The sequence below is a fragment of the Eurypyga helias genome, unplaced genomic scaffold (assembly GCF_000690775.1).
Source record: "Eurypyga helias isolate BGI_N326 unplaced genomic scaffold, ASM69077v1 scaffold12755, whole genome shotgun sequence".
NCBI classification, from domain to species: Eukaryota; Metazoa; Chordata; class Aves; order Eurypygiformes; family Eurypygidae; genus Eurypyga; species Eurypyga helias.
Genome location: NW_010250833.1, coordinates 504 through 12,477, shown reverse-complemented (window position 1 = coordinate 12,477; position 11,974 = coordinate 504). Strand labels below are relative to the sequence as shown.

The window sequence follows — 11,974 nt, the reverse complement described above, 5'->3', positions numbered from 1 at the left end:
AGTATAGGGGAGGATTCAAACTTGGTCTTTATTTTGTTGCAGATACAAACTTTTCCAACTGCTTGGGAGGGATAAAGCTGCTTCTCCAAGTAACAGCATTGATTTGAGGTCATGTGCTGTTAAAGAATTACTGTGAAATACACAGTTATTGACTATTCTTTTTCTAAACAGCTGCTCAGACATCTAAATTATTCTTATTTTAGATGTAAAGAAACTGATGTTCAGAAAACCAGGTATTTTTCTGTAAGAGTGTGAAAATTCATTTTGGGTGCTATGCTCTAACCTCTCACTCTCTCCCAGAAAGACCTGTTGATTTTGCAACAGAAAATAACTCCCTTTTTTTTTGACTGGGGTTGTCTGGGGATGGAGAACAGATTTGGTTTTCAGTTTTACTGCTATCAAAATTAAATATGTGTACTATAAAGAAGCCTTTATTATTAAGACTGCACAGGTATCAACTCCAGTCTGCCAGTGCCTAAATCTGTGTTTTGGAACTAAGATGCTGCTCTTAGAGTTGCCAGCTTTTGTTGGTTTGTTTTTATATAGTAGAGGAGCTATGTCAGGTATGTCTAGCCTAGCATTCTGCCTCTGCTAGCAAATACAGCAATTGCCTGCTATACTTCTACCAATACTCCCCCAAATGCTAGTCCTCTCTTAAAAAAAAAAAAAAAAAAATTGTTGCTCAGTTTCCTGAACCATAAATCTTAGCTTTAAATTTAATACTGTTAGGTGAATTTGGTCATTGTAGTTGCATGATGAAGTTTTGTGGATGATTGTGTTTGCTAAGTATGTTGAGATGAAGCTTTGATATTTTACTGCTCATTTTACTCATTTGGAAAGACTTATTTGCATGGCCCCAGAGTGAACTGTGTTGCTTCTGAAGCAGTTCTTGCATCTATTGTCAGAAGAGTTTCTGCATTAAGATTAAGTGCTATGAAATAACCAAGCTAAAATGGCAATATTATATGCCTGTGAACCTGTTTCTAATAGAACATAGACTTTATAATCAAAAATTTGTTATACCATGAGCTGCTTTTCTTTCTGCAAACTGGAATGAAAAACCCCATTTTCTAAGGTTCCATTTATAAGGAATTTACATATTGGTATATAGGTGTCAATCTGATTCCTCTTGCATCTCAGGGTGAATTTCTTTCCAGGATTTGAATATAACATCACTGTTAGGATATGTATGCTTTACTATCAGTCAATCAAGAAAAGGGTTAAATGTTCTCAGACAGGATTTCTTACAGACCTTTCAGTAAACTGGGCAGCCTTAAGTAAAAGACTCGCGGAAGTGAGTCATTAAACTTCTTGGGCAGGGTAAATTAGCTGGCGGTGTTGCTGGTGCTCAACATAGTTTGTTTCAAAACAGCCCATCCGTGGCTGCAATCCAGAAGCAGTGCCAGGACAGCCAGGGGTATGAATCCAGCGGCCGAGTGCCTTGCTGCTGGCAATTAAATATGGTAATGAATGCGCTAACGTATAACAGGAGGGTGCTTACAATTAGGTCTTTCTCTGAGTAAGGATTGTTTCATTCCTGTCAGGACATTACTGCAAGCAACTGGACTTTGTGAACTAGATTAGTGGGGTCAGGAAAAGACAATGCAAGAATCTGGGAAAATGAGGGCCCTCCCTGTCTGAGTGTTTTGAAACCTTCTCCAAACAGGTTTTATTTTTTCATTTTTACATCATCACTGCAGCTCGCTCTGGGAATTTTGTGTATAGGATTGTAGACGCGAGATGAACTGGCAAAATGTTCATCTTTACACCCAAGCATGGTCAGCTATGTCTGGCTGACCTCTGCACGGTCACCTGTCAAACAGCTGGGAAAAGTTTAAATTGTAAAAAGCCTGTGAGAAAATTATTCACTGCAACTGCTATAGTCATATTTTCTGTAAAATCTGAAATGCCCTTGAAGATTATGTCTCCTAATGATGATTTTTGGTATCTGAAGGACATCAGAGTTAGGCACAGTCTGTACACTAGACCTTAGCATTAACATTAGCAAAAATTGTAATTTCATTTGAAAAAAAATTAGCATATTCTCTGACGATGTCCAGTGATAGGTATTCTGTTTCAGGGTTAAGAAACTGCTTTGAATCAGTGTTCTAATCATCTTTTCAGCAGCTGTAGCAAGATGTGTATCATCTGAATATATTTGGGCAGCTCTTGGTTGTTTTTGTCATTTATTATTTGTAGCAGACTGGAGGGTTCACGGGCACCTGGAGTCCGAGGCAAGCAGATGTTCTCAGTTCATCCAGAGCTCAGCCCTGGTTATGAGTTCTCTGGGTTCAGGTCCTTTCTGTTTGACAACTTTTGTTGCAGATCTGTTGCAGCAAATTAATTTCATAGGACTGAAACTGATTACCTATCCTGATCTGGTTGTAGATTATCTTAATTCTGTCAGTTTTTGTCATTGCATATTGATATACAGACTCTTTAATGCCCAAATTGATTAGGGTCTACTACTGCTCCCATTAAAATATCCTGTTGTTCTTGTTTCATAATGATTTTTATGGTAATGTCATAAATGCATATTTAGTTTTTATGGATTTATCCATTTTATCCTTCCAAATAAAAGAATTGAGTGGAAAATAATTTGGGAAATTAAATCAAATGTTGATAAAAGCAGAGTAATATCCCTACTCATTTAGGGCTGAAAAAGAAAACCCCAACCAACTAGAATAACAGAAATTCTTAGGCAAAAAGTTGAGAAAAAAATGAAAACCATAATTATTATGCCACTGTATAATAATGTGCTGCATTCTGAGTAGCACACACAGTTATGATAATTTCATTCCAAAAAGGGCTTTCTGAAATACTGGGAAGGGCCATGAGAGTGTCTAGAGGGTTCCATGCAAGGAAAGACTCAACAGACATGAACTTTTCAGCTTGGGATAGTGAGTGCAATTTATTAAAGCAAAATGCAAGTTGTAAGTGCAGTGATGAGACATGTGGCAAGTCTAACGCTTTTCAGCTGGTAGGAATCCAAAAAAAATGTGTACTAGGTACACACGTGTGTCTGTGTGTGTGTATGGGTACTCCATATAAAACAGTGGAAGTTTAAGATAACATCTTACCATACCAGAACAGTATAGCTTAATGATTGCCAAAATAATACTAAGAAGATGAGAATATTTAGTTGTTATGTTGGAAAAGAGGGGGAAAAAATGCCCCTATGATGTGAAGGACCTTGTAACTCCATCCTACACACTGCTTTTTTGCATTCATCCTGAGTCCACCATCTGCCTCTCTCTGTGACTTTTGGGGTGGTGAGGGAGATGCCCTGCTGACTGCATAGCTGTAACCTGCTTTTTGTTCTGGTGGGGCTGGGCCTGGTGCTTGCACCTGGCCTCTTCTTAGCACAAGAGACAAGTAAAGTTCAGGAAGGTTTTAGTGAGGGTTATGTAGTTGCAGCAGGGATGAACCCTGCTGCCCGCGAGGTAGGAGCTGCCTCTGGAAATGAGCATGTGCAACTCCTTGTAACGCAAGAAATAAAGGGTCTTCATTTGAAATTATCTGGCATCCACATTAAAACAAAAAGCAGGAAGTGTTGCACAAGTCGTTGGCACAGGAAATTGTGGAGGACCAAACCTGCAGCCTCTGTTTCTGGGTACAGGCATGGGTGGGTAATAAGGGCGCAACTCTTAGGAAATCCCTGAGTTGTTGATTGCCCCTAAGCGAAGGATGAAAGTTACTCCAGCATGCTCTGGAAGATAAATTGACAGTCTGGTGCTTTTGTGGTATCACCTTCGGTGGTATTGAACCTTCACCGCCTTATGTTCACGGACCCCTGAAGCGTGGTGAAGCCCCACGTGGCTGGGCTGCACACAGGGCCGCTCCGCAGCCTGGTCCAGGGGCTCGGGGTTCTCCGGCCGCCGTGCGTCTCTGAGGGCACAACTTACTGAAAGCTGCTTTTTTTTTCCTGCTGCGTGATACGTGATGCAGAAAAGCATAAACTCTGTGTGTGGGTTCTTGCAGTTGTATTATTGTTTAGTGTGTTTTCTACCACTGTACGAGCAGCAGTAATTTCTCAGTGGTTTTTAGGCAGGTTGGGTGCAAACTTGTTTGTATTTAGTTGCAGTCTAATTTGGAAACCTTTCTGTGCCATTAAAATTAATGGGGGTTTCGTCTGCTGATTCTTCATTTTATTAACGGGAGGCGAACAGATGCTTAAACCAAAGAGACTGCTTGGAGATGAGTGTCTGAACAATGAGTTACAAATGCAACGTAATTCATTATGAAACCAAATAATTATGTGACAGTAAGTTTTTTTAAAGAAAGCCACTTTTTTGGATAGAACTGCCTGTCAGTATTTGGCAGTAGTGTAATCAGATGCTTTCAAGCATTTAATGAGTAAGTACTTTACAACTTAAAATCAATTACATTGTATGTAGGTGTTGCAAAGTTAACAGTGTAGAGCTAGAATTGTTTTCAGAATTGTTAGTCTAGTTTCTTGTTATGATATTTTATTCTTTTAGCCTCAGCCTTTGACTAGATTGCAGAAAATATTATTATTATATTTTTAGCCAAATCTTTTGGTTAAACACCCTTTAACAGCTAACAGCTGGGAAGCACTACTCTGAGATCTAGTTATCCATATCTACATTCTCACCTACAGGCTGTGTGTATGTTCTAAATCACTTATCTGTTTTTTCCACTCAGCCCCCCAGTAGACTAGTGATTTTACTGGCTTATTTTAGAGCGTGTCAGTTGAGTCATCTTAAATACGGTTTCTGCTGTTCACTCTTGGTTGTCTCTCATGTGAGTATTTCTGCCATTTTCTCCTGGTGATCACAGCATGTTTTTCTTTTCTTGTCCTTTTAAATAAGTGTATTTTAAAGATAGATATTTCCCCTCTTTTCAATAATTTGAGGAAGCATCTTTCATATTTAACATTTCCACACCCACCTAACCTATACGTTTTGTTGGTTTGCTTGCTCCCTAGATGGTATCTCAGCTTGAAACTCAAATAGCTAAACTGACCAAAGCTTTGGAAAATCAGACCAGATTGTACCAAGAAGCTCTGGAGAGGAGCAGGAAAGCTGAAGAATGTTCTGAGACTTTCCAGGATCAACTAAAACTCTTGGAAGAGGAATTACTGTCTGTAGATCTGATGCAAGATGGTTTGAAGCTAGAGAAAAAAAAAGTAGTTGCATTCATTATTTTATTTTGCATAAAAGACAGAGATACAGCTAACTGTATTGCATTAATCACCTGGAGTATTGCCTACAGTACTGCAAATAATGCAAGTCAGCAAGGTCAGGCATCATGTAGGGGGTAGTAATATCTTTTTTTGACCAGCGATTTTAGTTGGAAAAAGTAGCTAATCTTTTGAGTACAAAGTCCATTTAATGTGGGGAAAAAAAAACCCCTAACCTGAAACATTAAAAGAAGTATCTGTAAATACATTAGAGGTTCTTCAAGGATTCTCTCATCTCAAAGCTTTCCTGATCTGTCTCTCTTTTTCTAATATGTCATCTGGTCTGCACACAGTCCTTGATTCTTTTGCATCCTTAGACCATCAAGGCTACCAAGATCTTTTAATTAATTGTATGAATGAACACACTGATAGCCTATAATATATTTACATACTAAGAGTTTGAAAAATGACACAGTACCTGGAAAGCTAAACCAGCCATCCAATACAGCTAAGAAAGACAAAGTAGTAGCATGTTACCAGGCCAAGACCAATGCTTGGAAAGTTGAATTTGCAAAGAATAAGCAATTTGGTGCTGTCTGTTTTGCATTAGTCTATGATACAATAACTTTCATGAATGAAATTTCTCCCAGTGTAGTGGCTGCTTCATTCATGAAAGTTATTGTGTCATAGACAAACCAGAAAACGGAGCTTTTTCTTCCTCTCTGCTACCTCTATGTGGCCCTAATTTCTTAATCTCTCTCTAGATTTTGCTGCAATAAAGTGATTTTTATTGTGATAGTTTTTTGTTAATAAACAGCTTCAGTGGTTTCTTTTGCTGCTTCTGTTTTTAACTTTTTGAGTCAGAAGCATCATGAAACAAGAACAGATTCTTGCTATCTTTTATTGCCTTTGGCTCAAGCAACAGTTATGGGACTGGGTGGTTGTTGTTTTTGTTTGTTCGTGTGTTTTGGTTTTGTTTTGCTTTGTTTGCTTTTTCCTTTGTTGTTTCTTTGCAAAGATTGTGACATGCAACAGAAGTAAGAGAAAACCAAGGCAAATGTAGTTCTTAGTGAGAAGGAGAGCTTTGGATTTTGCAGGAAGCTAAACAAGACCAGGGAACTAATACAGTTTTAAGAGGTATGAGGGCAGGATCAAAGAAGGAAAAAACAGATTAAACAATATTTGATATCTGTATGTGTTCACATCAGTAAAACAGATGAAGATGCAATTAAAATAATCTCTAAAGCAATTTGTAAATTATCAACTGTTATCTCTAAAACTTGCTGTTCCTGAGAAGGGCAAAAGATCAACCATGTTAACGTTCCTGCATCTCCTCAAACAACATGGTTTTGCATTCCTGGTACCAGTTTTATCTGTTTAAGAGCTCACAGCAGTGGGAAATCACAGCACTTGCAATTAGCTGGGATGTAGCTGTCCTTCCTAACTTCTCCCTGCCCATGCATGGTTGTGTGAAGCAGCAGAGCTACAGACAGGAACTGGAGTCAGAAGCAGACACACATACCTAGTGATCTTACTGCAGAGGAGCAAAAACCAATTTGGTCTTGCTAAGAATATAAATACAGTGGGTCTGGGGATTTATGAACAGAATAAATGTTGACTAGAAGGGACAAATGGAGAATTTGCAATTGTTTCAGGAGTGTGTACTATAAACACACCCTTTCAGTACATTATTTTGTTTGGATAGCGGACTTGGCAACGTATATTTGGGTGCTGGTGTGGGGGGAATTGCTTTTAAATTATACGTCAGGACTTTTAATGAAGTTTTATTATTCTTTTACCCACTTTTCCACATCTTATCTTAGTATCTGAAATTTCTGGAGCAACTTAATGAGAAGATGAAGTTGGATAGCTTAGCCGCAGAGGTCGGATTTGATATGAATGTGGATGCGATTCTAGCCCGGGTAGAGCAGTTAGTGAAACTGGAAGGTGATGCCGTGATTGAAAACAAGACTCTGGCATACAGTCTAAGAAGGAAGGTAAGCAAAAAAGACATACTGTTGCTGTTTGTGTCAAAGATAAACAGTGTTACGGCTATATTTTTACAGTGGCTTTGTAGAGGCAGCAGATTGGAACTTCTTATATGTATAAGAATTTCGAAGATGTCCATTATATAAAAAGATCGTAAACATTTGCAAACTGTGCAAACAGACTGCATATTAAAACATCTAAAATCACCAGTCAGTTAAATACGTGATACTGCTTTTCACAATGTCTTATATAAATGTATGGGGCTATGCTTGATTATATGTGTATATATGTCTACTTTCTAATACACATTTATAATATACTTCTGTGAACAACTACCATTGATACTTGAATCTAAAAGGATCTGCGGTGAAGGGGGGCATCTTACAAAAACTTCTCTAGAAACTAGTAGGACATTGGTTATACCTCATAAGGCATTTCAACGTTTCCAACGAAAGCTGTGCTCCTTTAGGAGCAAATCTGTTCAAATTTGGTCAGACACCCCTCTGCCATCCTGTTAGGACAGTGAAATCCTCTGGTTTTTGGCTGAAAAATCAGAATGGTCTAGAGCTTAGAATAAGGTCTGTTTAAGGTTTAAAACAACACTGTATTTTTCTGGGAGCAACTGCCTCTCTAGCAGGGAGTGTGTTTGTATGTATTTGAATACTCCTCAGATGTAAAGCCTGGCAGCTCAGCTCAGGTAAACTGAAAACAGGCAGCTCCCTGAGTGCCAGAATTACAAAACTAAGTTGCTGGACCTTGTGTTGGAGCAGCAAATGAAAGCTTTCTTATTTCTGTATGTTGATTCTCCTTCTTGCACACTGGCTTTAACTAGCTGATCAAAGATGGAAATATCTCAAACTACCACCACTGAAACCACTGTCCCCTTAATGAGTCTCTGTTGCCTCTTGCATTTGACTAGTGTCTTATACTTCAGACAATCTGAGATGCTATGAATGATGCACTAATGTTTATGTTCAAAGAGTGTGCAGTCTATATGTAAATTCATTCTAAAAGGTAGTGCGCAAGTTCAGGGGTGGAGAAGCACCATGAATTAGTAATATAAGAGGAATCAAATTAGTGTATATATGTTTATAGGACTTTACAGAGTTTTCAAGAGAGGAATAGGAGTTCAGGTTAAATACCCAACATGGAGATTGCATTTGCAAAACAATCTGTGTAGTACTGTGGTCTTTCCACATATTTTTTTCAAATATCCTTGTGTTTGGAAAACTAGTTGAAGACTCAGAAAGAAAAGCTTGAAAGCCAAGAGCTGCACACGAAGCTTCTGCGGCAGAAAATAACCCAGCTGGAAGAAGAGAAGCAAGCAAGGACCGCTTTAGCTGTGGAGAGGGATGAGGCCAACCTCGCTGTCACAAAGTTACATAAGATGATAGAGAGGTTACAGAAGCAGCTTGATCTGGCAAGGGAAACAAATACTGATCTCAAAGCCAAACTGTCTGAAACTAATGAACTTAAGGTGAGTTAAAAGGCTGCATTTGTAGTTCTATCTGTTTTTCTATTCCAGTTGGATACAAACGAAGTTCATTTACAATAAATGTGTTCATGGAGAACTGCTCAAATACATCTAGCTGGGGAAAGCAAATATAATATTGTAACCATTTGGATATTCTGCGATTTGTCTTGATCAACTAAGCAGCAGCTGTAAAGCACAATGTACATTTTCAGGCTAGTGAAAGAAAAATACAATATATGCATCCCTTGTTGGTAATTATGGATGTAATCTTATATTTTCCCATATGTTGCTCACAGAAGATCTAGTTTGCTAGTATGGGGGTAAAAAAAGTGGTTTGTTTTTTTTCCTGCATAAAACAGGCAAGATGCTAAATTGTCATTCTTATTGTTTTTTCTTACATTGCAGCAGTCATAAGTTTCATTCAGGTGAAAACAAGTACTTTGCATTCATTGATAGCTTGCCTCTGCTGGAAGATAGGATTTTATGTGAGTTTGTGTCTTGTGGCTGATGGAGTGAAATAGATAATAGGTGCATGTTCCAACTGAACGATTTTTACCAGCAAAACACTTGGCAACTCTTTTTCGTACTATTTTTCCAGGGGCTAGCAGAGTAGAGTCTCGCTGCAGTTTTGTCTGTCTAGTTACCTCTCTTCACAAAACCTGTAGAGAATTAACTGTCTTTGAAACAGTCAGTCTGCTTTAATAACTTTTTATTTCACACATATATGTGATTTCACCAGGAACCTGGAAGAAACCACATTAAAGTGCTTACTCCTGGTAACTCCTGATAATCCTGATTATTTGTTCATGTTAGATGAAAAAGTGTGACAAATGTGATATTACTTTGTTGTTGCAGATAAAAACTTTGGAGCAGAGCAGAACAATAGAAGAACTCAGTAAGTCTCATGGCAAATTGGAAAGAATGAAAGAAAAGGCTGAGAAACAGCTTACCTCTGTTAAATCAGAACTGCTTTTAAAGGAACGTAAAGCTATTGAAGATAAAGACAAAACCAAGAATATGTTAGAAGCAGTTACCAGTGAGATGAAGATGCTTAAAACAACCCTTGCAGAATTAGAAAAAAGAGAGAGACAGGTAGGTGTCTGGGTATTTGGCAAATGCTGGCTTGTCACTCTACGGTATAAGAATGTGGTACAGCTGGAGCACCTGTCCCGCTGTGCTGAAGACTTCTGTGCACATTATCAAACAAGAAAATGTTAGCCTACACTTGTGGGCTAGTGTGGAAGCTATGCTTCTGAGAGACAAAATATTCCTCAAGTTAGACATGTAAGAGAAAGAATAATAAATACAGGGATTGTTTTCTTTGTTCATTGCAAAATTAATACATCACAAATACAAAAATGCATTAAAATCCCAGATCTTTTTCAAGATATGTTTTTTCCATATATCTTGGGTATAAAACTTACTTACATGTTACCATATACAGGCCATAAATTCAAAGAATGTTGGAAAAAAATCAAAAAATTGAAAAAAAACCCCACCAAAAACGAACAAACAAACTAAACAAACTGGACTTAATATTGACTGTACCTCTTTTGGTTTGATTTGTGTCGCATAACTTTGTTAAAATTTTGTTAAGAAAAATTTCTGTGGTAACTTACCTTAGGGAGGGTATAAGGAGTTTGTGGGAAATGCATTAATAAATGTGTTACATTCCAATTTAAAAAAATTGTGAAGTATATATGTAATTGCCCAACATATTGTATTTTGTAGCATTATAGATGGCACAGTTGTTGAAAGCCAATGGGAAACTTCTTTGAAGTAAATAATGTGTAATTTTAAATTCCTTTTTCCAACTGCTTTGAACTTCGTTAATTTTTTCCAGCTAAAATTTTTACGCTATATAAGGCAATGATTCAGGATGAAATTTAAGAATGCTATTTCAAAAAATAAGTCTAGAAAAATATTGGTTTGCTCACATGGAGAAAAAAACAACAACCTGTGGATTTTTCTTCCTGGAAAGCTTTAGCGCTGTTTTGTTCTATAATGAAGTTTAGAAACTTGGCAGGAAAATTTAATTTCTTCATATGTCTCATGAAGAAACAAAACGTCCTGCAGACAGAGGGTATGAATTATATTCAGTAAAATATTCCATGAAGCCATACATTGAGTACTTGCTAAAACGCACTCAAATGTTGGATTTTTACTGTCTGAACCCAAGTTTTTTCAAGCCTCTTAAATACTGTTACAGTGTTTTTTGGCCAAATTGGAAGAACACGTGAAAAGTGAGGTAAGTGGGCGACAAAGTGCAGAATGCTCAGGCACAGCATAGTGGTAGTTCTCAGGCTGTCTGGGTTAGTGAAAGAAAAATGTCAGCTTATAATTCACCAGCATCCACGGTTATCTGCATCACAGGAAAGTTTCAAACACCTGCAGGAAGAGCTATCCTGCTAAACTGGGAGCAAAACTGCAAAACTGAGGGCTGGTACTTGTGCCATGCTAATTAGTAGTGATGGCATTTGAGAATATGAGAACTGCTAGCACTATTCATAGCATACTCTCCTGTGCATGAACAGTTTCCTTAGCTAAAATCTGTCCTTAAAATAAAGCTACTGTTCCTAAATCAGAGAATTCATTCTAAATTCTCACTAATTAATGTGAAAGTCTGTTTCCTGACTTCTCCTGAACGATTAATCCAAGGACAAGTCCTTCCTTATGCCCAGCCTCATGTAGTTCTTCGCCTGCTTTGGGCTCTCTCATTTTTTCTTCTTGGGGAAGCTAAACAAAACCAGACTTCTCTCACTCTTTATACAAGGTAGCAAACGCAGATGTTAAATACTTCTCTGAGCACGTGCATATGTATTTCATGTGAATATAAGCCCAGCCATGTCATCAGTGTGTGTATGCATGTTAAGAAAACTACCAGAAACTGAGATTGCTGTTGCCTGATGGAGTTTATAAAGTGGCCAGGGTGACTGCTTGTACATGTGTTTGCATGTTGTTTTGAGGTATACTCTGCTTTCCATGGATATCACTATGTGTAATGTTAAATAACATCATAAAATTGTGTGGCTGTTTTCCATGCTGTCAGAATTAGAAAGTATGCAGAACTGAACTACTGCCAGCTGATGAAGACATTGATCTGTCTTGTGATCCTAAAGAAAGGCAGAACATACCCAAGTGAAGTCCGAGATTAAGATTGGATTGAAATAATTTACAATTAGCTCATAATTGGGATTTAACACATTGTTGCTGGTTGTTCTTTGCTCTTTAGACTATTAATTCTTACTAAGTTTAAGAGGAAAATTTAGCTTTGGCATGTCTGTGTTTTGTTCCTTTTTTAAAAAAAAAAAAAAGAGAATGCACATTGTCAAAGGATCTGAACTGTTGGAAGTGAAGCCCTGTAATCA

The 11,974-nt window shown here is 37.8% G+C and overlaps 1 protein-coding gene across 1 annotated transcript; it reads left to right on the top strand.

The window, feature by feature from the left end:
• Window positions 1–4,948: 4,948 nt before the first annotated feature.
• On the top strand, window positions 4,949–10,854 carry LOC104509764 (coiled-coil domain-containing protein 170-like; the record flags this gene model as incomplete). Its single annotated transcript, XM_010151810.1, has 5 exons — window positions 4,949–5,149; window positions 6,967–7,140; window positions 8,367–8,609; window positions 9,462–9,698; window positions 10,816–10,854. Coding segments are annotated over 5 exons (894 nt in total), but the record flags the coding sequence as incomplete, so codon positions are not given.
• Between the last annotated feature and the right edge of the window lie 1,120 nt (window positions 10,855–11,974).